This window comes from Peromyscus eremicus, unplaced genomic scaffold, assembly GCF_949786415.1.
Source record: "Peromyscus eremicus unplaced genomic scaffold, PerEre_H2_v1 PerEre#2#unplaced_466, whole genome shotgun sequence".
Taxonomy (NCBI): domain Eukaryota; kingdom Metazoa; phylum Chordata; class Mammalia; order Rodentia; family Cricetidae; genus Peromyscus; species Peromyscus eremicus.
Window position 1 is genome coordinate 179,890 of NW_026734702.1, and position 27,552 is coordinate 207,441.

General features: G+C 47.9%; 1 protein-coding gene across 3 annotated transcripts in view; it reads left to right on the forward strand.

Moving 5' to 3' along the window:
• Window positions 1-27,552, forward strand: part of Galnt14 (polypeptide N-acetylgalactosaminyltransferase 14) — a 219,142-nt gene that overhangs the window by 168,731 nt on the left and 22,859 nt on the right. For all 3 annotated transcript variants that reach the window (XM_059252892.1, XM_059252894.1, XM_059252893.1), the window contains exons 4-9: window positions 6,345-6,412; window positions 8,435-8,500; window positions 8,668-8,789; window positions 19,471-19,558; window positions 20,364-20,448; window positions 22,367-22,470. In XM_059252892.1, the coding sequence (XP_059108875.1) occupies window positions 6,345-6,412; window positions 8,435-8,500; window positions 8,668-8,789; window positions 19,471-19,558; window positions 20,364-20,448; window positions 22,367-22,470 (533 nt within the window). The remainder of the gene's footprint in view (window positions 1-6,344; window positions 6,413-8,434; window positions 8,501-8,667; window positions 8,790-19,470; window positions 19,559-20,363; window positions 20,449-22,366; window positions 22,471-27,552) is intronic.

Sequence of the window (27,552 nt, forward strand, 5' to 3'; positions counted from 1 at the left end):
TCCCCCAAATGGAAGCCTCAGAACAGGGGGTGGGGAGGCATGGACAGAAAGATGGCTCAGACAGTAAAGGCATTTACCACTAAGTCCGGAAGTGGAGTTCAACTTCTGGGTCCCACATGGGGGAACGACAGAACCAACTCCTGAAAGTTGTCCTCTGACCTCCATATAAGGGCCATGGTCTGAGCACATGTGCACACATACACATGAATGAATGAATGAATGAATATAATAGAATTAAGAGGAGGTCAGTGTCACAGGCCCAGTCCAAGACTGAAGTCCCTGAAGCTCCCTGGAGACAGACTGGTGTGAGTACATGTTTAAAGACCGAAGACGCTGGCATTTGATGTCCATGGGCAGCCATAAGGGTGTGCACCCACTCACAGAGAGTCAAGCTCTGAACTGGTGGGCTTCTTCCTCTCAGTTTTTGTGCTCTCTGAACCCCAACCCAATGTGTGGTACTGCATACATGGGGTTAAGTCTTCCCTCTTCAACTGGATGGTGCACATGGCAATCTTTCTGGAAACGTGTTCACAGACACACTCAGAATATGCTTTACTAATTTTGGGGGGTATCTCTTACTCCCTCCATTGTGCCCATCAAGATTAATCACAGTAAGCAAAAGACTGGGATCAGCCGCTGGCACAGAGGGAGAGCATCGATGTGGCTGAGCCTCTAGTCCCGATAGATAACAATGTTCTGATACGGTGGCTCTCCAACGTGAAAAGTTGCCAGATTCTCTTGGAGGGCTTGCTAGAACATGCCTTCTTGGGCTCCAGGCTCAGAGATTCTGAGTCAGTGAGTCTGGAATGTGGCCTAAGAATGTGCATTTCTGACAAGTCCCCAGGCTGTGATGGTGTTGCTGGCTGGGGGCTCCGAACTGAGAATCAGAGCTGTGCCTTGTTTCTGTTATTGGTAGAAGCTCCAGTAGCCTTATCGCCCGTGCCCACATTCCAAGAGCAACTGTCATGTGCCAGGCCTGGCGCTAAGCAATGCTGGCGAAGCCGAGGAAACCATGGCACTTGGAGGCTCGGTACTGACTGAAGCCTTCCTGCTGAGAAGCGGAGGCCGCACAGACGTGTGCTTGGACCGCAAAACCTGTCTCACTCCGGAACGACCACACTCAAGCGTCAGCTGGCCCCAGGTCTTCTTCATTCAACTGGTATTTATGGAGCGTTTGATAAGGCCTGTCTGCATACAGCACTGCGGAGTTCACGGAGCAACTTCAAATACGCTTCCTCTTTTCATACGCACAAAAGCCTGTGAAGTAGGTCAAGTATTAATATCACCTGCTTTTACAAGGCAAAGGTAATTACAGAAAGAATGGAAACTGGGAGCCGACCTGCTCAGGACTACACAGCAAGCATGTTGTCGGGCTCCCTGAGCCCAAGCCCGTGAGTCTACATTCCCCCAAACTACCCCGACGTGACTCGAGGCCCCACGTGGACCCCATAATTAGATCACAGAAAGCAGAGGAGTGGGAGAAGTGGTTGCACATAGGAGACAGATCCAAAATGATGCCTTGGACAGTGCGGCCCACACATGCCAATGGGATGAGCGCGTTGACCCATCCTGCGGTCACATGAAGAAAGAAAGACATGTGTGGGGCAGTCGAAGTCGGGGCAGCTCGGATGGAGTGAAGCAAGGCAAACTGAGCCCTGGGGAGACAGGAGGATTTACTCTGCTGATGGGGGGCTGGTGAGATGCCTGGACTGTAGAACCTGTTAGGTGGACAGAGGGCAGGAGGTCACAGCAGCCGAGGTTTAGATGGCAGGAATCGGGGAGGGGGGGGGGGAGGGCTGTTGAAAGGAGGGTGGTGGAAGGCCACCCAGGCCAAGGTCCCTGGGCCGGACTTCACTTTTTCCTTTTCCAGCCACTTCAGACACCTAGAGTACCTGCCCATCTCAGGTGCTCCCAGCCTCCCTCGAGGCACTTGTAGGGAGACCCCACCATCGTTTCTGTTTCTCGGATGACAGGAGCATAAGCAGGCCAGGTGTTAGCAGGAAGTGGTCTAATTAGCACTCACTGCTGCCGATTTCTTTTTCTCTCTTCCCCCCTCCCCTGACCCCCACCCCCGTGTTTTAAACCCTGGACATTTTTTATTCGCTAATCATCTCTCAGTTCAACCAGCTCAGAGCTACACGCGATTTACCTTTTGATGTTCACAGAAGAGAACTCTTGAATTTCAAAGAGCCGGCGGGGATTTGGGGGAACCGAATGCAGAAGCTCCAGCGTAATCAAACCTCATTAGAGGTTATTCTTCAAGCAGGATTTTTTTTCCCCTCTGTCTGCCTCCCTCTCTCCTCCTGCCCTGATTAGAGGGCTGGTGGCTGGGTTTGCTGTGTTTTCTCCGGGACAATCACAGCGAGCAATCTCTACCCACCACCTTATGGTGGAAGCTGCAGCTGCCTTCATTTCCCTGTCCCCCACTTCCCCACAGACTGTCACAACTGTTCGGGCTTTGTGTTGGGGTTCCTCTCTCCTCCTTACACTAGTTGCCATGGTGAGAATTAAGGCTTCATAAATAAAGGTAGCTCCGGGCAAAGTTCCTTTCTCATAGAGTCTGCATCCTGCATAGAAAGGAGGCTGCACTGGAAAAGGGGCTCATGAGGATCTGAGTAGAGGGATGCTCCTGTAACCCTCACCAGCACCCACCCTGAAACCCCTTCCCCGATATATGCAGGACTCTGAGTGTATTGTGGTGGGTGTTGTGAAGCAAAAATGCCCTGGAGAAATCCTGACATCTGGGGATGCTCAGAAGAGTTCTGAGACCCACAGTTAATACTGCAACCAAGCCTGTGCCCCTTGGATAAGACGTCTCTAGCACGAGAGGTCAATTCAATTAACAAATCATGAATGAGCCATGGCGTAGTAAGAATGGCTATTATCTGTCATCACTTAAGGGCAAATATTACACTGAATGCCTCATATAGGTTTTCTCTTTTAATTTTCCCCATAGCCCTTTGAAGAATCCCCTACTGTAAATGACTCCCCTTCTACAGACCAGCCACTGTGCTTGCCCCAAGTCTAACAGCTTGAAAACAGCTGAATGACAAGCTCCTGCGGGTGGAATTGACTTCCCATGTGAGCCTCACTCAGTGCCCAGCACACAGAATGTGTACCCTCAACATCTTTCCAATATAGAGAGGTGTGAGCAAAGCTCCAGACCTGGCATGTTACCGTCTACAGAGATGTCACTAGGCTCTCGGGTTCATAAACTCACCCCTGTAGTTTCCCTGCATCCCAAAAGAAATTAAGGAACAGAAATGAGTGAAGGAAATTGGATTTTTTTTTTTAAGCAGTGTAGCCAAACCAAGGTGGAAAGAGAAGTGTAATTCCCTCTATACCATACCTGTGGTCATCTTTTAATTTATAGAAACGTATGAGACAACGGCTGTATAATATATTGTCAATTTAGCATTGAGATGGCTTGGCCAGTCCTGTTCTGGGGCAAAGGGACTTGGGTCCCAGGTTACCTTCACTATCTCAGGTTCTCTATCACAGAGATAGTTTTTAAGTCAGATCCAAGGAAAACGGGGTAGGCATTCTGTCTGAAAGACCCCCGAGTGGGAAGAGGCCCACAACAGTGGGTCCAGAGTGGAGCCTGGAACTGACCCGGGCTCTTTGCTACTCTCAACCTTGGTCAATAAACCTCCTTTTGTCAACGGGCAGTCGTTAATACAGAAACTCACGAGTCAAACTGATGAGAACATGTGACCATGAGTGCCAACCCTAAATGGAAGACCTATATCAAGTCCCTCTCCCAAGGCTCAGAGAGTGTCACATCGCCGAAGAGGGGATGGAGAGAGTGTGGGAGTCACAGGATGAAGAGTGTTGCAAGATGCTGGGCACGACATAGGCATTGCGGTCACGAGCTCATAGAGGCTGTGGCCACCAGCACAAGATCAAGCCAGTTAAAATTCAAGCGTGATCTGGGGAGCCCCTAACTGAGGAGCTGTTGGCAAGCGGATAGCTGTTAGGGAAGAGAGAGTCACTTTTCTTCTTCGAGGTTGAGGCCCCAAGTATGGTGTCCATCTTGGTGGTGGATGGCTTCATCCCTATGTGACAATGAGCAGCACTAATTGGATTCAGTGGGGGATTAAAAATAAAGAAGAGAAAGGGGGAGGACATGAAGTTGGGAGGAGGACCTTTGAGGAGGCAGCAAGAGTTGGAAGGGGAGAAGGGAGGTGTATGTATGTTTGATTGAGTCTCCAAGAATAAATAAAAAGTGTTATTTGAAGGAACACTGCTAAACAGCTAGCAACTCTTGGAACTTTATTTCTACTGCAATGACTGGGGAAGGTGAAGAACCATTTCTCTATGGGAAATCATTTTACCATTTCTTATAGAGAATAAAGATTTAGAATGAACAGAACGTTCTCAACTTGGCAGTGAGGAAACTAAATCTGTTTCAACATTTTGGGGGGAAATATTAAATAATGATATTTCCGTTATTGATGTATATGTGAAAATGCCACGCACGTGCGCACACACACACACACTATTCCCTAGGGCTGGGGAAATATCTCAGTTGGAAAAGCATTTGCTACACAAGCATAAGGATTGGAGTTCAGATCCCCAGCATACGTGAAAAAAGTCAGGTATGGCTGTGTGTACACCTATCATCCCAGTGTTGGAAGGCAGAGATAAGAGGACCCTTGGAGATTGCGGGCCAGTAGTCTAGGCAAATTGGTGAGCTCCATGTCCAGTGGACCTTCTCTTCAAAAATAAAGTGAGGATAATTAAAGTAAATACCTTAGTTAGGGTTTTCTATTGCTGTGAAGAGACACCATGGCCGTGGCAACTCTTATAAAAGAAAGCATTTAATTGGGGCTGACTTACAGCTCAGAGGTTTAGTACCTTATTGTCATGGTGGGAAGCATGGTGGCACACAGGCAGACATGGTGCTGGAGAAGGAGCTGAGAGTTCTACATCTTGATCCGCAGGCAGCAGGGAGAGTCTATGTGTTATACTGAGCATAGCTTAAGCATTTGAAACCTCAAAGTCCACCCTCCCATGACTCACTTCCTCCAGCAAGACTACACCTCCTAATAGTGCCACTCTCTATGAGCCTATGGGAGTCATTTTCATTCAGACCACCACAATACCCAACACTGAACTCAGACCTTCACTTTCATACACACACACACACACACACACACACACACACACACACACGCACACGCACACAGGCATACACAATGATCTTCCATATCTGAAAGAGAAAAGAATCTCAGGGATTTTACGGACTGGTGCATGTGAAGCTACGCACTTATTCTGGCCTGACAGAGTTCTTTGTCCCTATTTCCAGTCATTTAATAGATGTACAGCTGAAGCCATTTGTATTCTTAATTTGGAGTTCCGCTTGAAGCTTGGATTCTACATGTCTGTTAAGCACACTGATTCTGTGATTCTGCTAGCTGGAGGGAGAGTCACGGTCTCTCTTCAGAGTGTTTCCTCTCTCACCAACACTTCTGCATGGCATCAGGGTTACAGGGGCAGGAGCTTGCCTGGTGAGGTGTAAAACCAGCTGCCAGTGTCAGAACATGATAAATGCTTGCAAGAAGCTTCAGCTAAAAACTGCTAAAGAATCCCAGGGGAGGAAACAATTAATTCTCCCTAAGTAGATTGGAAAGCTGTTAGAGAGGAAGTGACATTTGAACTGGTCTTTGTGGGCAGCTTAGGGCCATTTCAAGTCCTAGAAGAGGCTCTCAATGGTGAATGAGCACAAGAAATTCAGGTGGCAGCGCTGGGCATGAATAGTTGTGGGCAGCACAGGCCGGCTCAGGGATGGGAGGGTGTGGGTCACGCTGAGGGTTTGGGGTGTGGGGAGTGGGGAGGCACAATTGGATTTTATCAATTTGTGGCCACACGGACGTCCACACTCTTAGATGTATGTGTCTGAAAGGTCACTTGAAAGCCACAAGGAAAACAGCCCGGGACTGAAAGGAGCTGGGACAGGTAGAGGCTGCAGCGGTAAACTAAGTACAATTAGACAAAGTGAGGGGTGGTAGAGCATGTCTGTAACTGTGTACTTGAGAGGGGAAGGCAGGAAGATCAACTGTTCAAAGCCAGTCTGGGCTGCACAGTAAGACCTCATCTACCCCCTATAAAAAGGGGGTGGGTGTGTAAGCAGACAGAGATAGACAAGATGTGGTTTAAGTGAAATGCCCAGATAGAACTACTATATTGGGGTTTGTGGAGAGGGAGGGCCATTGTTGGTACCACCTGGGTTTCTGTCTGGGTGGGTTACTGGGCAGCCTATCATTTACTGTGATGGAGAAGGCAGAATGATTTCCTCAGTGGCCCCTGATGAGTATGATGATCATCTTTTCTCTTTCTTCCAGCGTGTTAAACCGCACCCCGACGCATCTGATCCAGGAAATCATATTAGTGGATGACTTCAGCAATGACCGTAAGTCACGATGATTAGTGGCAACTGAGGCACAAACGTCTGGTCCCAGCCACTGTGTATACACGTGGAGGTGAACCCACTGACACCCTAGAGGTGAAAGAAAGCCAAGTTGGGGATTGACATGGAAGACTGAGTGTCTATGCCTGAGCTTAAAAAGGGGATAAACCTTACATTTGAGAAAAAAAATGTTGGGGTTCTCTGCTGTAAGTTTTTGAGGACCTAACTAGCTAAATTTGTTAGATTCCTGTCTGGAGTGGTTGCTGAGTGAGTGTACATGTGTGGATGAACGCATGTGGTACCAGTGCCATTAGCTTCTCCCCTACATTCCTGGACATGGGAAGAGACACCACACACACAGAGAATCATCACTAGAACCCAAAGCTCCGTCACAGACTCCTTATCTTGATGCTGCATTAATGTGCTCATCCGACCTGGGGCTGCCATGTTCCCTCTTTCTTGTTCCCTAGGGATCGGGAGGGCCTTGACACTGAGATCCCCATAAAACGTCCCCAACACACATCCATGACAGTGTGAGCCTTTGAACCTTTCCACACAGTGGTTACCACCATTTCCTGCCTCGTATTTCCTTAGTCATTCTGTAAAAGAACCCAGGTGGCACCCAGATTTACTCCCCTGGTCCTCTTTCCCAAGCATAACATGCTGGGGTCTCCAGACATCTGTTTAAGTCTGAAAGTTACAATAATTATAGAATCCTTGCTAGAACTCAAATATTAGCAGTGCCAAACTCCTCTTCAAACAGCCACTGTCCTGGATGTAGTCCTTCTCGGTCAACCATATGCAGATGGGACAGTCTTTTCCTGGTGGTGAGCCAGGCGGATGGCACCAGAGGACAGACAGTTACAAGTATCAGGAAAGCAACCTCCATCCCATCCAGCAGAGGTGTTGGGAACTGGGCGCAGGGGCCGCTCACACATTGATACCTCCTGCTGCATAAGCTCTAGAAACGCACACACAAGGACAGAGACACTGGATTCCTTGTGGAAAAAGTGGGTTATGTGTGAGGCCTTGGGGACTGAGACCTGTACTAGTTCTGGAACTCAGTGGTCTGCTCTCCTTGCCTAGTGAGGAAGAGCTTGGAGTGGGGTTTCACTCCTCCTGGGGGTCCCCTGGTGCTCAAGAGCATAAAGAAGTGCTGTAAAGCCCCCTAGGAATGGGATAGCCTTGGCTCCAACCCTCTGGGACTTCCTCACTCCTTACCCTTGTGCCTCAAGAAAGCCATTAACTTCAAGTCAGCTCCCTCACCTATATGGGATGATTATAGTCATATATGGTTTATATAGAGGCCAAGTGTATTAACACATTCAGAGCTCTTGGACTAAGACCTCGCCAGGGGAAGCCTGTAAAAGTTTCTTCTGTTGCTTGGTAGAGTCCAGAGCTAAGCAGAAAGGCCAAGGTCTATAAACAGAACCAATGGCTGGGGCTACCAGTCAGCTTAAGGATGAGACAGGGCAACAGAATAATCCCAGTATGACTGGGGCAAGCGACCAAAGGGCAGTGGGTCTCTCGCCCACCCTGGTATATTGTTTATCAGGCTGGAGACCACCCTCCCATTATAAGCTCTGCTGTGATGGGGGGAAAAAAAATCTGTCGGCTGAGCTCTTCATAAAGAGAGCCTCCGTGCGCTAAAAGCAAAGTCCAAAGTCGTTTTCTTCTGTTGCCGGCTTCCTGGCAGTTTTAACTAGACTCACTGCAGTGAAGAGAGTCTGAATTAATCCAATGGGGTAGAGCAGTGAAGATGACCCTGGGGTGACCAGACCAAGGTTTCAGACTTGGAACATTTGCGTGAAAGCTTTGCAGGTACCACTGTGGGCTGACCTCTTCCACATGGGGCCAGTTGTGATCACTTCACTCAGTGATTCTTAGCCCTTTTCCGCGACCTAGAGGACCAGGCTCTGCAGTCAGGGTGGTGATACCAAGTAGGCCTACCTTCCTGATCCGTCTAATGTGCTCACGCGCAGTCACGCCCCAGGTGCTCACTAAGCATGACCTTTGTCTTTGCAGCTGAGGACTGCAAGCAGCTCATCAAACTGCCCAAGGTGAAGTGCTTGCGTAACAGTGAGCGGCAAGGTAGGCTGTGCCGTGGGGCGGGGCTGGCTCGCACGGGAATGGAGAGTGGGGTATGGTGGGTATACTATGTATTTGGGTGTTCGAGGGTATACTGAATGACTCTTGTGTGGTCTTGCTGGTCACTGGAGCAACAGTGGTACCCATTTGGCCTTTTGTCCCCGATACAGGTCTGGTCCGGTCCCGGATACGGGGTGCTGACATTGCCCAAGGCGCCACTCTGACATTCCTGGATAGCCACTGTGAGGTGAACAGGGATTGGCTGCAGCCCCTGTTACACAGGGTCAAGGAGGTGAGTCAGGCTGAGAAAAAGAGCTGGGGGTTCCCACCTCCCATTTCTTCCAGGGCCTCCAAGCTTGTGACTTCGCTTAGGGATCTGGATGGGACAGAATGTTGTCCCCACTTTATAGATGAAGGACTAAAGCATCGTGGCCTGAACAAGATCACATTTTGAGCAGTCGGTGGTGGGGCGAGGCCTGGGCTGTTTGTTTAATCACAGTGTTGCCCACAGCAGCAAGCCTGAAAGGGAAACTGTGGGCAGGTAGCATGTGGCATTCAGTGTCCCAGGCAAGAGAAAACTACCCAGATCTGTATCTATCAGACAGAAGAAAGTTCTGGAAAAAGCATCCTCCCGAGTACCTTCTGTAGGGAGGAGGCAGCAGAAATAACCACTTCCTGGGGCTTATGTCTTCCTTTTGCCCACATAACACCCTTACCTGGAATCCCTAGGCCAAGCCAGAAGGCTGGATGCTGAGAGTGGAAGCCCCTTCCTTTTACCCTTGAATTTCTCTGAGTTTCTGTGTGCTGCTCTTCTCTGTGACCCAGCCACCACTTTAGAAAACAAAACAGGATCTTATTCTTCTCCTTGTTACTTGGTACTCTTGGAGAAGCTCACCCATTTCTGGTTCATCGGCAGAGCACACAGCACACTGGAGACCCCAGTATACACACTGGTGCTGCCTGACACTCATTCTAAACTACTGACTTGGCACAGCTAGCGTGGCATTTGTGGGAGTTGGGCATTTGTAGCATACTCATTTTACAGATGAGATAAAAAGTGTTCGGACCATTATGTGATGTGGTTTGATATTCTGTAGGGATGATATCCCCAGAATCAGAACAGCCTGTGGCCTGGGCTGGGATGGTTTCCTCCTGCCCTGGCTGATAGCCACTAAACACCTGCCTGCATGATAGTGTTGAAAGGAGAGAAGAGTTCAATGGGCACACTGCTCAAAAGAGAACCAAGAAGTCTTTGCCACTTGTCCATTGCAGGAAGTACCCTCCGCGGGTTGCTGAGCTCTCACACATGGGGCTAGTTGTCAAAACCTATTACGGACTACTTTCTCTGAGTTTGGGAGAGTTTCTCTGAATTTGGACCCTTAGCATTGTTCAGAAGGATCTCCCCCGCCCCAACACACACACACACACACACACACACACACACACACACATACACACACACACACACACACACACACACACACACACACACACACACACAAATCAGTCAGAAGGATCTGAAAAGGGAAATGCTTTTGTGAGCTGGCTATTCAATTGAGGGATTTCCCTTGGCCCTGAAGGCCCTTCCAGAAATCTTCTCCCCTCTGTATTCTCATCCTAGCGTCCCTAGGCTCCCCAGAATTCTGTGCTGACACAGATGGGCTGTTCCTGATTCTGTCATTGTCATTGTCCTGTCTGTGTGTGGGAGGGAGTGTATTGTATATGATATGTACATGTTCAGAGGCACAAGGGAGGGGGTCAACATCTAGTGTCTTTCCTCTTTTGCTTTCTACCTTTATTTCTGAAACAAGATCTCTTGCACCAGGTTTTTCCTTTTAGGCTGCCAACCAGCTCCCAAATCATGACACAGAGACTTATTATTAGCTGGGCTGGAGAGATGGCTCAGAGGTTAAGAGCACCGACTGCTCTTCCAGAGGTCCTGAGTTCAATTCCCAGTACCCACATGGTGGCTCACAACCATCTGTAATGAGATCTGGCACCCTCTTCTGTGTACATAATAAATAAATAAATCTTTAAAAAAAAAGAGAGAGACTTATTATTAGTTATGAATGCTCGGCCTAGCTTCGGCTCGTTTCTGGCTAGCTCTTTTGACATAAATTAACCTGGCCCTCTTGATCTACCTTTTGCCTTGATCTACCTTTTCTTTCCTTCTGTATATCTTACTTTCGATGCTTCTTGTGTCTAGCTGAGTGGCAGCTGCCTGGCTTCTGGCCCTGGGTGTCTCCCTTGTTCTCTCCTCCATCCCAGCCTAGATTCCTCGTCCTATTTATTCTCTCTGCCTGCCAGCACCATCTGTCCTTTCTCTTCCTAGCTGGCCATTCAGCTCTTCATTAGACCAATCAGGTGCTTTAGGCAGGCAAGATGAAACAGATGCAACACATCTTTACATAATTGAGCAAAGGCAGCATAAACAAAAGCAACACACCTTGACACAGTTAGAGTCATATTCTGCAGCATAAACAGATGTAGCACATCTTTACCTCGTTCAAATAATATTCCACAACCATCTCTTATTGGACCTAAAGCTCATCATGCTGTCGGGGCTGACTTGTAATGTAATGAGCTCCAGGAATCTTCCTGTCTCTGTTACTCCCACCACATACACACACACACACACACACACACCACAACCACCGCTATTGGAGTTACAGGCAAGTGCTGCCTTGTCTGGCTTTGTACATGGATTCTGGGGATCCCAACTCAAGTCATCATGCTTGCACGGTGGGTGCTTTGCTGACCCACCCTTCTCCCCAGTACCAGCTGGTGAGTCACCTCTGACCAGGTCCTTCCTGTCCCTGGCACCTTATTTTCCTTTCCACAAATTGTCGTGCTCCTCAAGACCTTGCCAGAGTCTCCCCATCTGCATGCTCAGCCATGGTTTCTCTGAGCAGTCACTGCCTACCTTACCCTCCATTTTCCTCTTCTGAGTTCTTAGTCTTCCTAAACAGATGACAAATGCATTTGGGAACTAGTCCTCTCCCCATCACCACCTTAACTGCTGTAGATTGGCTCCCAGGGCTTGAAAAACCATCCTTAGATGCCCCGGCATGTCGGGGTGGTGGCATGGTTGGAATTTGTAGAAACAGTAGACTCATCGTCTACCCCTATGCTAATCAGCTGGTATTGATTGACATCTATTTGGGGAAGAGTCTCACACAGGCATTGTGAAAGGGATCAGTTGGTACTTAGTCAATCTCACATGGCTCCTATAGACTCATGCTGCGCTGGTTTGGAAAGAACCAACACAGAACAGGTAACCGTGGGTAGAAGTACTATGACGGTGGTTCTCAACCTGTGGGTCTCAACCCCTGTGGGGGTCAAACAACCCTTTCATGGGGGTCATCTATGACCATCAGAAAACACGAATATTTACATGATGATTCATAACAGTAGCACAATGACAGTTATGAAGTAGCAACGAAAATAATGTTATGGTTGGGGAGTCACCACAACCTGAGAAACTGTATTAAAGGGTCACAGCATTAAGAAGGTTGAGAATCACTGTGCTATCAGAAAGTTCTTCATGAGAAACATAGGGAAGCTTAGTGTATCTCTCAGGTGCTGAGCAGCGGGGGAATCTTTATATCCCCAGAAAGGTCTTATACGTGAGTTGCTCTTGGGAGCCAAGGGCTAATGAAGCCAGGGCTTGAAGGCCAAGGTTGGAGAACCACAGGAAGGTAAAAGAGAGTAGGACATGGGCACCTAGCCAGGGAGAGAAGTTGAGGCTCAGGGCACCGTTCCCCGCTTCAGCCAAGGTCACAGGAAAGAGAATTAGACTTAAAGCCAGGAGTGTGGTATTCTGGAAGCCCTGTGGCCCAGGAGCAGAAGATGGCAGAGAAGAGGCCTGGACCTCTCGTTTTCTATCACAAACATGTCCCACAGTTACTGCGGACATCTTGGAAAACATGGAGCATTAGAATGAAAACTAATCAACCGAAATTCTATCGCGGGAAGACATCCGCGGTCTCATTTCTCCCCACTTAGGATCATTTTCTCGTCAAAGAAGCATCTTTTAAGTATAGTTGTAATCATCCTGTATTTACCCAACTTTGTATTCTACTGTTTCCCCCCCCCTTACCCATAAGCACTTTCATGTGGTCTCTAAGGAAATTTAACCCTAGCCAGAATAGCAAGTGTACTGTGTGTGTGTGCGCGTGTGTGCGCGTGCCCGCACACCCATGTAAAGGACATGTAACCAAAAAACTGACCGTTTTAACCATTCCAAGCTGCGGCGTACAGACCGGGCAACTCTCACTGCGACCTAATTATACAACATTCTCACCACCTCGGAGGAAAACTTCACGCTGATTAGCCACTGCTCCTCACTTCCTCCTCTTCCCTGCCTCTGCATCCACTAATTTCCTCGGTCCCCCGGGACTTTCCCATTCTGTACATTTCGTAAAATTAGAATCTATGAGATGGCCTTTTTGAGCCTGAATTATCTTACCCAACATATATTTGAGCTCTATACATACTTGGAGCATGTCAGTATTCTTTTTGTGGTGAAATAATCATCCCATGGTTTAAGTCCGGGCCGTGTTTTGTTTCTGTGTTCATCCACATGTGGGTATCAATAATAATGCTGGTATAACTATTCGTGTACAGGTTTTTATTCACATATATTCAGTTCTTACTAAAGACTAGGACTGCTGGAATTAGATGTTTCTTGTACGGGGATCCCCCAAGATGATTAACTTTAAAGAACTTTCTTTTTTTAGTCATTACTGTTGTTATTCTTTGACAATTTCATACATTTATATACTAAGTTTGATGCATCCTCTATTACTGTCTTGCATCCCTACCTCTCTCCCACTAAAATCTTTTTTCCGTCGAACAATTCTCCTCCTACCTTGTTCTCTCTGTCTCTGTCTCTCTTTCTTTATGTCTCTTTCTGTCTCTGTCTCTGTCTCTCTCTCCAGCGCTCTCTCTCTCTCTCTCTCTCTCTCTCTCTCTCTCTCTCTCTCTCTCTCTCTCTCCAGAGTCTCATTGTGTGACCTTGGCTACTATGGACCTCCCTATGTAGACCAGGCTGGCCTTGATATCTGCCTCCTGAGCACTGGAATTAAAGACTTGCGCCACCACGCCTGGCATTTCCTTGTCTTTTTGGCTCACTATATTTAATTAAGGTTGCTTGCATGAGCACTCATGGGGGATTGTTTACTGGACTATAGGCAGCTTATCAGTGGCTATGCCGCTAGGGAAGACGAATTTCAGCCCCTCCCCTGGTACTGATTAGCTGCCCATAGATTAACTGTGAGGGGCGGAACCTCAAGAGCCCCTCCTCCATGCATGATGAAAATAGGGATGTGCCCAATCTTATACAAGTCTTTAGTGGAAAACCACAGGCTTAGAGGGTATTTTAAGGGAGTTCAGCCTTAATGAGTCCGAATCCCTTTCTATCTCGATGGCTCTGAGTCCATCTCGGGAAAACTCCCTGAGAGATGGTCTCATTTCTCTGACTGCAGCCAGCCTTACCTACAGACTGGCACAGTATTTCTTCCTCTCTCAAAGGGGAGTTTGGCTTCTTGCAGCCAGACGCTCCTCTGGGAGTCATTTGGCCCCATGATGGAACTTAGCTTCTTGGTCCCCATCCCCTTCTGAGCTCAACCTTTCACAGTGAAGAGATTAGGGAGAGGAGCCCCAGGATTAGCCCAGAGAGTCCTCTGTGGGCTGCTAAGATTACCCTGAAAGGCCTGCCTCTTAATACTATGGGGCAGGCCCTGGGACAGCCCCTGCAGGGATAGGGAATGTGCATGCATTCCAGCTGTGCTTCTGGGTTTCTTTTTATATGCCTTGTCTCCACATAGAACGTGATCTGATCTTGAGAGTGGAAATGGAAGTTTTAAGCTATAATTGGAGACTGGGGTTTTCAAAAATAGAACAAAATAAGAAAGAAGCTGTCCTAGGCCATCTTCAACTGAAGTTTTCCGCGTGACACCTCCCTAATTTCTCTTCCCTTCCCTCTAATTACTTGATACTGGAAACACCAAGTTGGTTTCTGTTGTGTTTTTTTTTTTTCTCTTTTAAACACAAGCTTCTTTCTTCTGCCTCCTTCCCTGTATTTGTTTTTGATGGGAAAGAGATTTCAAGAAATCTCAATCCTTTCAACATCCACCAAATTTATATAAACGATAGCTGACGTATCCTTCAATGCCTTCACATGTGCTTTCCTCTCTAGCTTCCTTACATGAGCTCTATTTAAAAAAAAAAAAAGGCAAGATCATTTTGCAAATAGTAACAACTTGCCTTCACATCGCAGATTTACAAACAGAATCCCACAGAACATGCCAATTTACTAAGGTCATACATATTCCTACATGACAGAGCCTGAATGGAAATCCAGATAGCCTGTCAATCACTGTGCCCCTACCCCACAGTAGCAACTCCTTAAGAACCCTCTTCTGGGTTCTCTTATATTTGGATGTAAACTGGTCCTCCACCCTCCGCCAGCTTTCGAATTTGAACATCTGATCTCCACCTGGTGGCGCTGTTTTTTTTTTTTGGGGGGGGGGTTATGGAACTAGTGGGAGGAGGGGTCTAGCAGGGGGAAGTAGGTTACTGAGGGTGAGTCTTAAGGACTGTAGCCCACCCCTCTTGCTATTAGCCTTTCTTTGCTTCCTGATCGTCAGAGATATTAGCAAGCAGCCTCACACTCCGGCTTCCACGGCAGCCCCCGATGTCATGCCATCCCTTCCCTGCCACACACAGCCCAAACAGACCCTTCTTTCCCTTCAGTTGTTTCTTGTTAAGTATTTGGTCATAAGGAGGAAACCATAATATAGCCCACCTGCCCCTAGGCCAGATGAGAGGCCCCCAGGGCTGTTTCTAGACCCTGAATGGAATTCATCTTCCCTAGAGTGTGGAGTTTCCTTACTCGCCTTTGCCCTCCTACACTGCCTATACCGCAGGAGGACTCAGGAATGCTGGTGACTCCCTGAGAGAGCGCTTCTAGAAGTTTGTGACGGCCCCTTCACAATATGCTTTCATTATGTGAATCAGTGGGAAAACAAGGGGTATGACAGCAGCAGTGATTGATGGCTACTGCCCAGTGCTTTCAGTAAGAGAGGGTAGGGAGCAGAGCTAGGGATAGGGTAAGGAAAACAGGCTTGGATTTTCACGGTGGGGAGAGGGAACGGGGAATAGAGAATAGTCCAGGATCCGCCCAGGATTTTACCAGCTGCTTGCTTATGCTCAAGCTTGGGCCTAACTTTTAGGACATACCATTTAGAGGCACACAACGGGAGCCTCTGTTGACTCTGGGTATTATATTGAGACCCTCTCCATCAGTGACGCTCCAGTTTGAAAAGCCACCCTGCTAAGCCATAAGTGACCCACCTGATCCCTGCCATCACCGACACAAGGGTGTAGGGAGTGATAGCCTCTCTCTTTCAGTCAATGTCATCCACTGCCTTCCATGTTCTGGGCTAGGCCTGGGGACACACCAGAGAGTAGATACCAATCCTCTCTTGCAGAGAGCTTGTGTTCTGGTTTTGGTGACCCACTAAAAGTCTTCTATAGCCCCTTTCAAGGTAGAAACCCCACCTAGCATCCCCCAAAGAGCCCTCACTGCCTGTCTGTTCTCCATAGACCAGACACCACAGTGGAGGGGTGATGGAAGTCCTAAGACACGAGCCCTCAGAGGGGTAGGAGAATGCGTGTGGGGCCCGTCATGGCTGTGGCACAGCGTGCCCACGTGGAGGCGGTGGCTGAGGCATGTGCGCTAGCTACACTTGGCTTTTTGTTTTGACTTTTAAATAGGGAAGCGGAGTTGGCTTCCACCAAAACAAAACAAAACAAGATTATCGTCTGAGAATCCTCGAGACCGTTCACGGGCTCCATGCAAGAATCTGCAAGCCAGCCAAGTGGACACACTTGTGCTTACCACTGATCACAGTGAAAGGAAACAGGCTAACAGCAGCAGAGCAAGGTCCTGTGGAAAGTTCCGTCGTGAGCGTCCAGCTGTGCTCTCCCAGAAATGTTCTATAGACAGCGTTTAACCTCTCACAGAAGGAATGCATGGCAGCTCGGGGAGGGGAGGGGGGTGCTGCCAACCAGAGACGCTCACCTACGCCTTGGTATCCAAGGTTTTAACTGGTCATCACATCGATGAGCCTGAGTTTTATGGTCTTCTTGATCACCATGTGGCTGTAGAGGTCAAGTTGGTATTTCATGGGCATGGGACAGACCCCTTACCATACTCCACAGTGTTAGCACAGACTACCTAGTGTGGCCCAAGACTCCCAGGCAAATGATGACTGTCCTCTAAGCATGATGTATCAAGGGCTTAGAGGTTATCCCAGCAGTTGTGTACAGACTAGGCATGTCTTTGAGTGTGTACAAGGGTCACAGAAGGAATCAGTGTCCCTGCAGAGGACCCTGAACACAGCAAGAGAAGACAGGTTGGAGACTTTGTCAAACTTACAGAATACATCCCTGAACTTTTTATTTTAAAGTTAAAGTAATAGGAGAATCCTCCAGGGGATGTGTAGGCTCACACACACAGCATCAATGGCTGGAGAGTCGCTCCAAAGAGACCTGAACTTGTCATTTTAAAATTAAAGTAATAGGAGCATCCTCCGGGGGATGTGTGTAGGCACACACACACACACACACACACACACACACACACACACACACAGCATCAATGGCTGGAGGGTAGCTCCAAAGAGACGGTGGCACGTGACACCCAGGCAGGTGCAGTGCTGACAGCTGAAACATCCGTAACATCCCTGCAGCGGAAGGGATGCCTTGGCAATAAAGCGTTCCTTTCCACCTGGGCCGATTGGTTTTCAGAGGTACCTTGCTCCTGTCAGAGTGAGTGGGATGTGGGAGTCTCGGGGCCAAATTAAGTCTGTGACCTTAGAATCAAGGACTCGGTGCTTCTGGAGCTTAAAAATAAGAAGACGACCTCATTTGGGGAAAAGATTGAACCTGGAGATTAAATGGCTTCAAAGAGAAGCAGAATTTGCCGCCTGAGCTGGCCCAAGGGTGGTGGGTGGAAGGAAGGGAGAGCCTATTTATACCGTTGTTGGGGCTCATATCCCTGTGGTGTGTGTATGTGTGCATCTATATGTGGGTATGTGCACATACACATGTGTTCAGGTGCCCACAGAGGCCAAAGGCATCAGAACCTCTGGAGCTGGAGTTCTAGGTGGCTGTGAGCCTTCTGATGTGGGTACCGGGAACTGAACCCAAGTCCTCTTGGAAGAGTAGGAAGCACTACTAACCTCTGAACCATCTCTCTAGCCCAGATGACTTTGATTGCAATAGACAGGGTATCCTGAGGAAAAAAGTAAGTGATGAAATTGGAAAGCAAGATGCATGGCTTTTTTTTTTAATTGACACAGTAATTCTGCGTATTCATGGGGCACTGGACACCATTTCCATATAAGTATACAACAAGTAATGATCAAGTGAGGGTGATTAGCATTTCTGTCACCTCAAACATCGATCATTTCTTTATGTTGAGAACATTCAAAATCTTCTCTCCTAACATTTTGAAATATATAATAAATTATTAAAAGCTGTATCTCTCTCTACTGCGCTGGAGAACTGTGGGACTTACACCTCCTTTAATTGATTTTTGGTGCCTGTTATCAATCTTTTCTATGTCTTCCCTCCCCTACTCCCCTAGCCTCCGGTGATGTCTGTTCTGCCCAAACCAACACCTCATGTTCTCACTCATATGTGGAAGCAGGTTTGAATGGCCCTAGATGCTGTATTAAGAAATGTTCCTTATGTTAGAGGTGATTAAAGTATTGGACAATTGAGTAGCATGGCCAGATTTGCACAGCAGAAAGGGCATGGGCAGCCATAAACAGAAAGAAAGGAAACTGTTGTTGGTTGTTTTTTACTCTTTTGGGGGGCCTGCCACCCAGCTCCCAAATAAATCACACACAGAGAACGTATTATTACTTATAAATGCCTGGCCTTAGCTTGACTTGTTGCTAGCCAGCTTTTTTTGTTTGTTTGTTTGTTTTTGGGGGGGGGTTGGTTTTTCGAGACAGGGTTTCTCTATAGCTTTGGAGCCTGTCCTGGACTAGCTCTGTAGACCAGGCTTAGCCAGATTTTCTTAACTTAGATTAGCCTGTATACCTTTTGCCTCTGGGCTTTTCTTTTTCTATTTATGTATACCTTTCTTTGTTTCTTACTCCGTGGCTTGCTGTGTAGCTGGTAGCTGGCCCCAGGGTCCTCCTCCTCCTCTGGCTGCTGCTTCTTTTTCCTCCCAAATTTCTCCTTCTATCTATTCTCTCTGCCTGCCAGCCCTGCCTATCCTTTCTCCTGCCTTGCTATTGGCTGTTCAGTTCTTTATTAGACCGTCAGGTGTTTTAGACAAAATATCACAGCTTCACAGAGTTAAACAAATGAACAAATGCAACATAAATAAAAGTAACACACCTTAAGGTAGTATTCCCCAACAAAAAAACAGAATGAATAAGATGGGGAAGGGCTTAGGAGTCCATTATGGTTCTCAGCAAGAGTTAGTGTAGATTCGGAACAGTCCTTTCAAGAATCAGAACCAGAACCTGATCTGGTTGATGGACAGGGTAAATCATAACTTAGTGCTAGGGAAAAAGGATATGGGATGATCTGTTAATAGAAATCAGAACTTGAAGGAAGGGGTATGTTGGTAGAAGATGGTGAAGCCACTATTGAAGAGATGAGTGAATATGTGTATGGAAGTAGCTAGTGGCATATTGGGCTGATAAGCAGATGGGAATTCGGAACTGGATATATAGGTATGTGTCTGCCTGCAGGGAACTGCTATTCATCAACTTGTCTAAGAAGTTAGGCCTCAAATGAAGGAATTTGGAGTCCAGGTTCCCTTTGGGCATGCCTGGCTTTGCTTATGACTATAGACCAGGGTCACTAGTTGATAAGTGTCTCCAAGTTCGCTGACTTCCAGACAGCAGGTGTTCCCTGTAAACTGAACGTGGATTTTTGTTTTGCAGGATTACACAAGGGTAGTATGTCCTGTGATTGACATCATTAACCTGGACACCTTCAATTACATTGAGTCTGCCTCAGAGCTCAGAGGGGGTGAGCGAGCTAATGCTTCTCCCCTCTTCCTCCTCCTGCTTCTCCTCTTTTTCTTTCTCTTTCTCCTCATGTTCTTCCCCTCCCTCCTCCTCTTCCTCCTCTTCCTTCTTCACCCCACCTCAAAGTAGGGCAAATGAAGACCTCCTGGTGAGTTGTCTGACATGTCCGAGTCTATCCCTTGCAATAAAATCCACTTCAGCTTGGCCCGTTCTCCTGGGACAGTGAAGGGAAATGCTGGGGAAATGAGCCAGACACCCCAGCCCCAGAGCTCTAGTTTCCATCTGGGACTCACCCCTAGACATGAGGGTGTAGGGAAGCTAGGAGTCCCAGGTTATGTGGAGCATGACTTGGTCTGCAATCTTGATATTGGCATCACCCTCTCCCAGAGACCCACACACACACTCCCCTGCTCTCAGCCTAGGGCCAAGTTCACTTCCACCCAATACTGACTTCCAGATGATTCTGACAGTTTGCACCAAAACTCCCTGCTTACTTCTTCCTAAGACTCAGACCTATGACTTTTGTCCCGTAATGCCCATTCTGTCACCTTTGTGCCATGTGCCTTGGCTTTCACCCTTTGCCCTTCGTTTATTTACCTAGCGGGAAGCTTCAGACAGGCCCCATGGGTTAGAATGAAAGAAGAGAATTTAGAAGGAACTTTGATAGCCCTGATGTTGAGCAGACCAAGGGAGACCTGTCTTCCCAGGGACCAGTTTCCCCAGGAACTGGAAAAGGAGTAGTGAGATACGAAAGCTCCGGGTGTGCTCTGAGAAACCAAGTCAACTGGGCCAATGCTGTGTTTCAGGGTTTGACTGGAGCCTGCACTTCCAATGGGAGCAGCTCTCCCCAGAGCAGAAGGCTCTGCGCCTGGACCCTACTGAGCCCATCCGGTGAGTGTAAAGGGCTGCTGCAGTAGGGGGTGGGCAGGTTCAGGTCTACTTGACCCTTCCTGCTGTCCCATGGTTCAGAAAGGTCAGTACTGAGTGTTTAAAAAGAGTGGAAACGTGGGAACAAAAACCTGGAGGGCAGGAAATCTCACTTTTCCCCTTGTTCTAGAAGGTTTCTGTCTTATGGAGATTTCTGGGTAAGGGAATGGGACCTTTTAGAGACCGGTGCTGAGGAATGGTAACCAATACTCTTCACCTTCACATGGGCCATGATGGCTTTTATGCCTCTATGGGAGCCGGTTTTCAGGTTCCTCATGGCTTTACCCAGCAGCTCCGCATAGAGAGGATGATTAGGACCATGGGCATGAGTGCAGGTGTCTGAGATGGTCTGCACTTGGCTGTGCTGGGTGGAGGGGGGTGGGTGTCTTTTGCTCCACCCCTTGGCATTTCTATAAATACCCTGAGGCAGAGACAGGCCTCGTTGGAATAGGTTCCAGGCCCTCTGGAGGCTATCCTTTATTTTCTATCTGTTTATCTCCACAATCTTAATCCTTCTATCTAATATTTCCTGCTGCTCGTACTCAAGAAACCTCTGGGGAACTGTGGGGTTGGTGGGCAAATGCCCTGCACGCCTCGTGACAGCTAACATGTAAGAGTCCGAGAACATCACATTTGGGCCTCTGGTGAGGGAAGCAATGCTTCCTAGGGCCTATGAGTCCAAGGTTTTGGTTCTCCAGTCTGTCCCAAGAGAAAGTCGTCTTCTTAGGTACTAACTTCTTAAGTTTTCTTCTTATGGACATTGCTTATCAGGGAGGAAGTGTTTCCAGAATTAGACAAACATTCCAGGAGCAGCAAATTGCCATAGCAAGGGCAAACTGAGGGCTCCTGACCTGCTCTCTAGGTTTGCTATGGAGACAAAACCCCCTTTGCTCTCTGGGCACGCTAAAGTGAGGGCCAAGACCCTGAGTGTTCACAACCCTAGTCATCGATTTTGCTGATATGTGTCCTAATCCTTACGGAATTACCTGCGTGGCTCCTGCTGCTCTTGCCTGCCTGCCTCTTGAACGCTTGCTCTTTCTGAACAGCGTCTCTAGCATCTCTCTGAGCAATGAAGAGCCATGCTAGGCTAAAGGAGATGCCCCCCCCCCCAACAAAGGAGCAGGTGTATTAGTTTGCTATGGCTGCAGCAACAAGTACCCAAATTGTTTAAATGGTAGAAGCATGCACCATGGTTTAGAGACAGGCAAGGTATTGGCAGAGTTGCTTTCTCCCGATAGGTGTGTCCAGGTCTCTGGGCTCCACGTGCAGATTGCCAACTTCTCTCTAGTCTCCACAACGTCGTCTTGGGATATTCACATTTGCATGCCAATTTCCCTTTGTATAAGAACCTCAGTCATGTTGGATCCAGGCCCACCCTCATTACCTTGTTTTAGCTTGATTACCTCGCTATAGACTCTGTCTCTAGAAAAGGTCACATTCGGAGATACTGGGGATTGGATTTCAGTAGCACTTTTAATTTTGCGGGTGGCGTGGGTGGGCAGGAATTCAAAATACAACATAAAGGTGAAGACTGAAGTCAAGGAAGTGGGCAGAGGTCAGGACATGGCCACGCTGCTCACAGCCCTTCTCTGTCTGCTCAGCAGAGGCCAGCTTTGTTCCAAGAGCCTCACTGCGCAGCACTGGGGGAGGAGGAGCACGTGGCAGCTCATTGGAAGGGTGTTGATAAGTGAAGTTTCCTGCCTGCAAGGTCAGAGAGTTTACAGGCAGAGGCAGATCCTTGTTTTAGATAGCTTAAAAATATACTGGCTCTTCTGAAGAGGGGAAGAAATTTGCCTTGAGTTCTGGACTCCCCGAAGCAAAGAGTTGGAGGGTACCTTCTCATTAAATGATCCCCCGCCTTACCTTCTTTCCAAACACACAGGACTCCCATCATAGCTGGAGGGCTCTTCGTGATCGACAAAGCCTGGTTTGATTACCTGGGTAAATATGATGTCGACATGGACATCTGGGGTGGAGAGAACTTTGGTAAGTCTTTGTCTTGTGTGTCACGATCGCTATTGTTCAGTGTGGCCTGAGAACTCTGTGTCCCTAGCTGCCACATCAATTGAACAGTTACCAGGATCTGTTGGTTGGGGGGAGGGTGGTATCTAGAAATGTGAATCCGAGTTTGGAAAAAGACTAGTCAGGGTTCCAGACAGTGATTGTAGGAAGGTGGTCATAGCAAGAGAATTTCACCATGGCAAGTGTAGATACCAAGGACCAGGGACACATGCCCAAGCAGGTTCTGGAGGGGGAAAGTGAGATGTGAAATCCAAGAGAACTAAGAATGAATACCAAGTCCATGGGGCCAGATACCGGCTGGAATCAGAAGCACTGAACTTGGCAATCTGGAGTTGAAGAAGACTGAGGAGGAAACGAATGTAGCACAGGAGTGAGAGAGCAATCCCTTCTCATCAGAGTTGTGGGTTAATCACCACAAAAAAACCATGAGGTAATTTACCCTTACCTTTTAGTGGGAAAAGAAGGGGGTGCAGAGTGGCTGGCTACTAGACCCAGCTGCCCTGCCCTGGCTTTAGTAGTGACTGATATTTGTAGCTATAGGAAGACTATCTCAGATAAGGAGTCCCATTTCACCCAGCTAGTAACTCTAAGTTATCCTCTTTCCCTCCGTGGGACAGTGTAGCTTTGATGAACAGCTCTCCTTCTGGGAGGTGCTATGCATATCTTGAGGTAAGTAAGATTGGTAGTATCCATCCCATGGGCATGTGAGTTTCTACCTAGGAAGTGAGACCTAATGGGTCTGGTATATACAGTCTGCTTTGCCCTTGAATATCTCCATCCCTCAGTGTGCCTAGGGCCTGTTGTGCGACTGTTGGTTGAGCAAGCCAGTCACAGAAGTGTGAGAGGGAGAGTCTTTATGTGAGGGGTGCTTCTCCTCTGTGGGCATTGAGGGGTTGGGGGAGCGGGGTGTGCTGGCACGGGCTTGGGGAGCAGTACACAGGCCAGAAAAGTGATCCATGGGCTCATCCTGGCATTACCCACTGCCACTGCTGTCTCCTGTGCCTGCCCTCAGGGTGTTTTACGGCTTTCTTCCTCAGTCACTGAGAATTATTTCTCAGAAATTTATGGCTTTGGGCTAACCCGCAGCATCTGCTCTCCCAGCCTGGACAGGATAGAGGAGAAATCTATCAGGAAATTGGTCTCTTGCCAAGGTAGGGGTCAGACTGGAAGCATAGTGAACAAAACTGGAATCTCCAGTCCCCAGCACACAAGTCAAGGGCGACTCTTCTCCTGGGGGAGTCAGTCCTCGATGGTCCCATGGAATGTAACAGAGATTGTGAATGTGCTGGTGTGGGGGTTCAAGGCTAAGTTTGCCTACAGCAGCCGTGGTGAAGCCGGGTATCTTACTACACAGAACCATTTATTTGCAAGTTCCCCAGGCACACAGCACTCCACTCACCTTGTCACACTTGGTGAGAAGTTCCAGCCCTCCTTCCCATCAGCAGATTAACTGCTCCCTGCAGCCCATCCGATAGGATGGCTGGGTTTTCGGTCTCTGCCCCAATGCCGCTCGTAAAGATTCAGAAACTGTTTCTCTGGTCGGCGTATTCTGAGTCAAGAATTTTTTTTGTGTGTGGCATTGTTAGAAAACCCTTCAAGTTCCAGCTTGGCTCCATCCTGTCCTCTTGAACTGCACAAGGTGAGGATGATCGCTCTGGGATGTAGCAGTCTCATTTGGATGCGGGCAGCATTGTCGCTGGCAGAATGGCACCTTCTGGTCCCACTTACCCGGCACCCTTCCTTTAGAGCGATGTTAACGCACGTAACACACAGCTGCTCAAATCAAGATGCAATCTCGTCGAGCTGGCTTCTGAGTCGGCGTTTGGCATCACCACGGGCTGATTTGAATAGAGAAGTTGGGAAACGGTCCCTGGGAGGTGTGGGAGAGATGTTTTATAATCCATCACAAGATTTTTGAGACCACGGAGAAGCACTGTAGACAGCCAACGCGGACGGCAACCACTTTGTTTCCCTGCACCCCAACATCCTATTATGTTGTAGCCGGCTCACAGCACTTTGAAAGACTTTTCGGGAATTTTCCCCCTTTATTTTATTTTATTTTATTTTCTTCTTCTTCTTCTTCTTCTTCTTCTTCTTCTTCTTCTTCTTCTTCTTCTTCTTCTTCTTCTTCTTCTTCCTCCTCCTCCTCCTCCTCCTCCTCCTCCTCCTCCTTCTTCTTCTCTCTCTCTCTCTCTCTCTCTCTCTCTCTCTCTCTCTCTCTCTCTAAACTTTTATATACCAGAAAACAAAGAACCGTTTTCCAAGAATGGCTACATCACATGATTGTGTACACAAAGTGGGGCCAGGGGTAACATTTGCAAGGGGCAGATAACCAGGCCTAAAAGTAGGAGAAGGTGAGAATGCTAAAGTGGGGGTCACGTGATTGATGATCGGCTGTCTGGATGGAGGGTGTGAGCAGTGCTTTGGCTATAAAAGAAGGTGAAAGATGCTGCCTCTCAGAGTAAAGGGATTCTGTCTATAGGCTCTGTCAGGGGACTCTCACCTCCCCATACACATACCACCAAGTTACCAAGTCCTCAAGATCCGCTTCAGTATCCCTCACACCTACCTTTTCTCTCCATCCTGACCAGCCCTTTGACAAATGGTTCTCCATCGATGTTTATTGCTGTCAAATCTACTCTTCAGCTCCCAGCAAAGTGCCCTCGCTGAGAGGCAAGCCTCCCAGGTCTTCATCCACAGCTCTGCCTCCCTCCCATGGCTTTGTCTATCTTTCCAAGCTCACCAGACTTCTCCTCCCACTCCCAACCTCTGTACACTCTCCTGATCTTTCAGACTGTTCAGGTCCTCTACAAGGATGGAGCCTCCTTATCCACCCACGGTGAACCCTCTCAGATGGCAAGGGCAGGTGACCTCTTCTACTACCGGGACACACTCTCTGCCTTCTCCTTTACTACCCACCCTTCCCCCACCCACCCACTCTGCCAACCCATTTCCTCCACACAGAGTTTCTTTATACCACCATTGCGCTGACCATCTAAGAATGTTGTATCTGTCCCATTGTCTGTCCCTGTCCTGATGCTGGCTCCCTTAAGGCAAGAGCAGAAAGTTCATCTCATTTCTGGTTCTCGAAGCCCAGAAGAGTTGAAACTGCTCACAAAATGCATGTGTGAAAAGCGAGAGACTGAATGGGAAGGGATTTCTGGGTGGGAAGGCAATCCAGACACAGATGTCTCCCCCACGCTCAAACCTACAGATGCTCAAGTCCCTTATATAAAACGGAGTAAAATTTGCATAGAACCTATATGCAAGCACTTGTATTTCTTAAATCACGTCTCCATGACCCATAATATGCAATACCGTGTAAAATACTATGTAAACAGTTGTAAACTATGTGATTTAGAGGAAGATAGTGAGGAAAACAGCTATACATGTATGTTCAAAACACACACAGTTGTTTTCTATTTTCAATAAAATACTAATCCACAGTTGGTGGAATGTGGGATAAGGATGTAGGACAGGCGATACAATACATGAGGTACTGCTTGGAGTGGTTTACATTGAACACAGTGGGGCCATGTTTGAGGGGTCTCTTTGATTATGTGAACAATAGCAGCAGGCTGATGTGTCCATCCTTTCCAGAAAATAGACCCTCTGTGTGCTCTAGATATGTTTACCTATGTAATGTGGACTTGGGTTTACAGCTCCAAAGTTACATGGGCTCTTTGGCCAGGGTGACTGTGACTGAGCCTGCTCCTACCCTCACCCAGCCCCATCTCCGCTTCAGAAGAGGCTGCAGATGGATGGGCTGCAGGGCCTTGGAAAAGCCATGCTGTGTCTTGGTTAACCTCCCCACCTGCTGACCCTGGCACTTCATTTCCACCAAGTGTTTCTAAAATGAGCTGAGCACTTTTGATAATTATATCCACAGTTTAGGATATGAGCAGGCTTTAGGGAAATGTGGCTTTTAGATTTTTTTTTTCCCTCAGAGGTTGATTTGCATTAAAATTGGATACTTAAACTCCAATTTACATAACACAGGATACATGTAATATATCTGCTTACTCTGAGCTGAGCGACATCTCACTTTTAGCTTTTGGTCTCTAGAGGGAAAAAGGAATCTGTTGCTAGTCACAAAGTGTATGTGCAGCAGGGTGGGGGTTGGGAGCTCGTAGTTCCAAAAACAGGAAGCTCTGGCACATATGCGGGGAGAATATGGGATCCCTGAATTTAGAATGGGGGGGGGGGTTCCAAAGCACAGCAGGTACCAAGGACAGTGCTGAAAAGCGAGATGAGGTAGAGCCCGAAAGAGACTTGCCACCACCCACCATCCTCAGAATGGAGACTAGGATGCCAGGCTATTCCAAGCTCAGGGGATGTGTGTGGTACAGGAAGAACCCAGACCGTGAGATCAGCCAGGAGTAAGTTTGAAGCCCATAGTTATCAGTAAGTACCCTTGAGAAAGTTATTTCATCTCACTGAGCCTGTTTCTAGGGCTTGAAGGTAGAAACAGTGATCTCTAAGGTAGGGTGAGCAGCCCCCCCAAAGATATCCATCCCCCCAAATACCTGGAACCTGTTAGGATGTGACACAAGATTTTTAGATAATGTGATGAGGTCACTAATCAATGACCTGAAGTTAGGGGATTTTACAAATGTGTCCAATCTAATATCACAGGATCTCTAAAATCAGAGAGCTATCTTAGGCAGCAGAGAGATGGCTCAGGGGGCAAAGCACTTGTCCCAGAGTCTGTGGACCTGAGTTCAATGCCCTTTGCCTTTGTTAGAAATCAGGCTACAAAATGAAGCCAGAACTTTGACCAGGGATGGTGTGCTTCCTGGGAAAAGGGTTACTCGATGTCCCCTGAATTCCTACCCACCACTTACAGGCTCATCAGATGGGTGTTGATTCTAATGAAAGGTGAGGGTTCTATGGTAAAAATAGTTGATGGGTTGATGAGGAGCTGGAAGACAAGAGAAGGGAATGCAGGGCATGAGGGCAATTTGCTCTCAAATATTAATCTGAAGTTAAAAGAAATAAGATCCCATCACAGTACCCCCAGTGAGGATGGAGTAATTACACATCTCC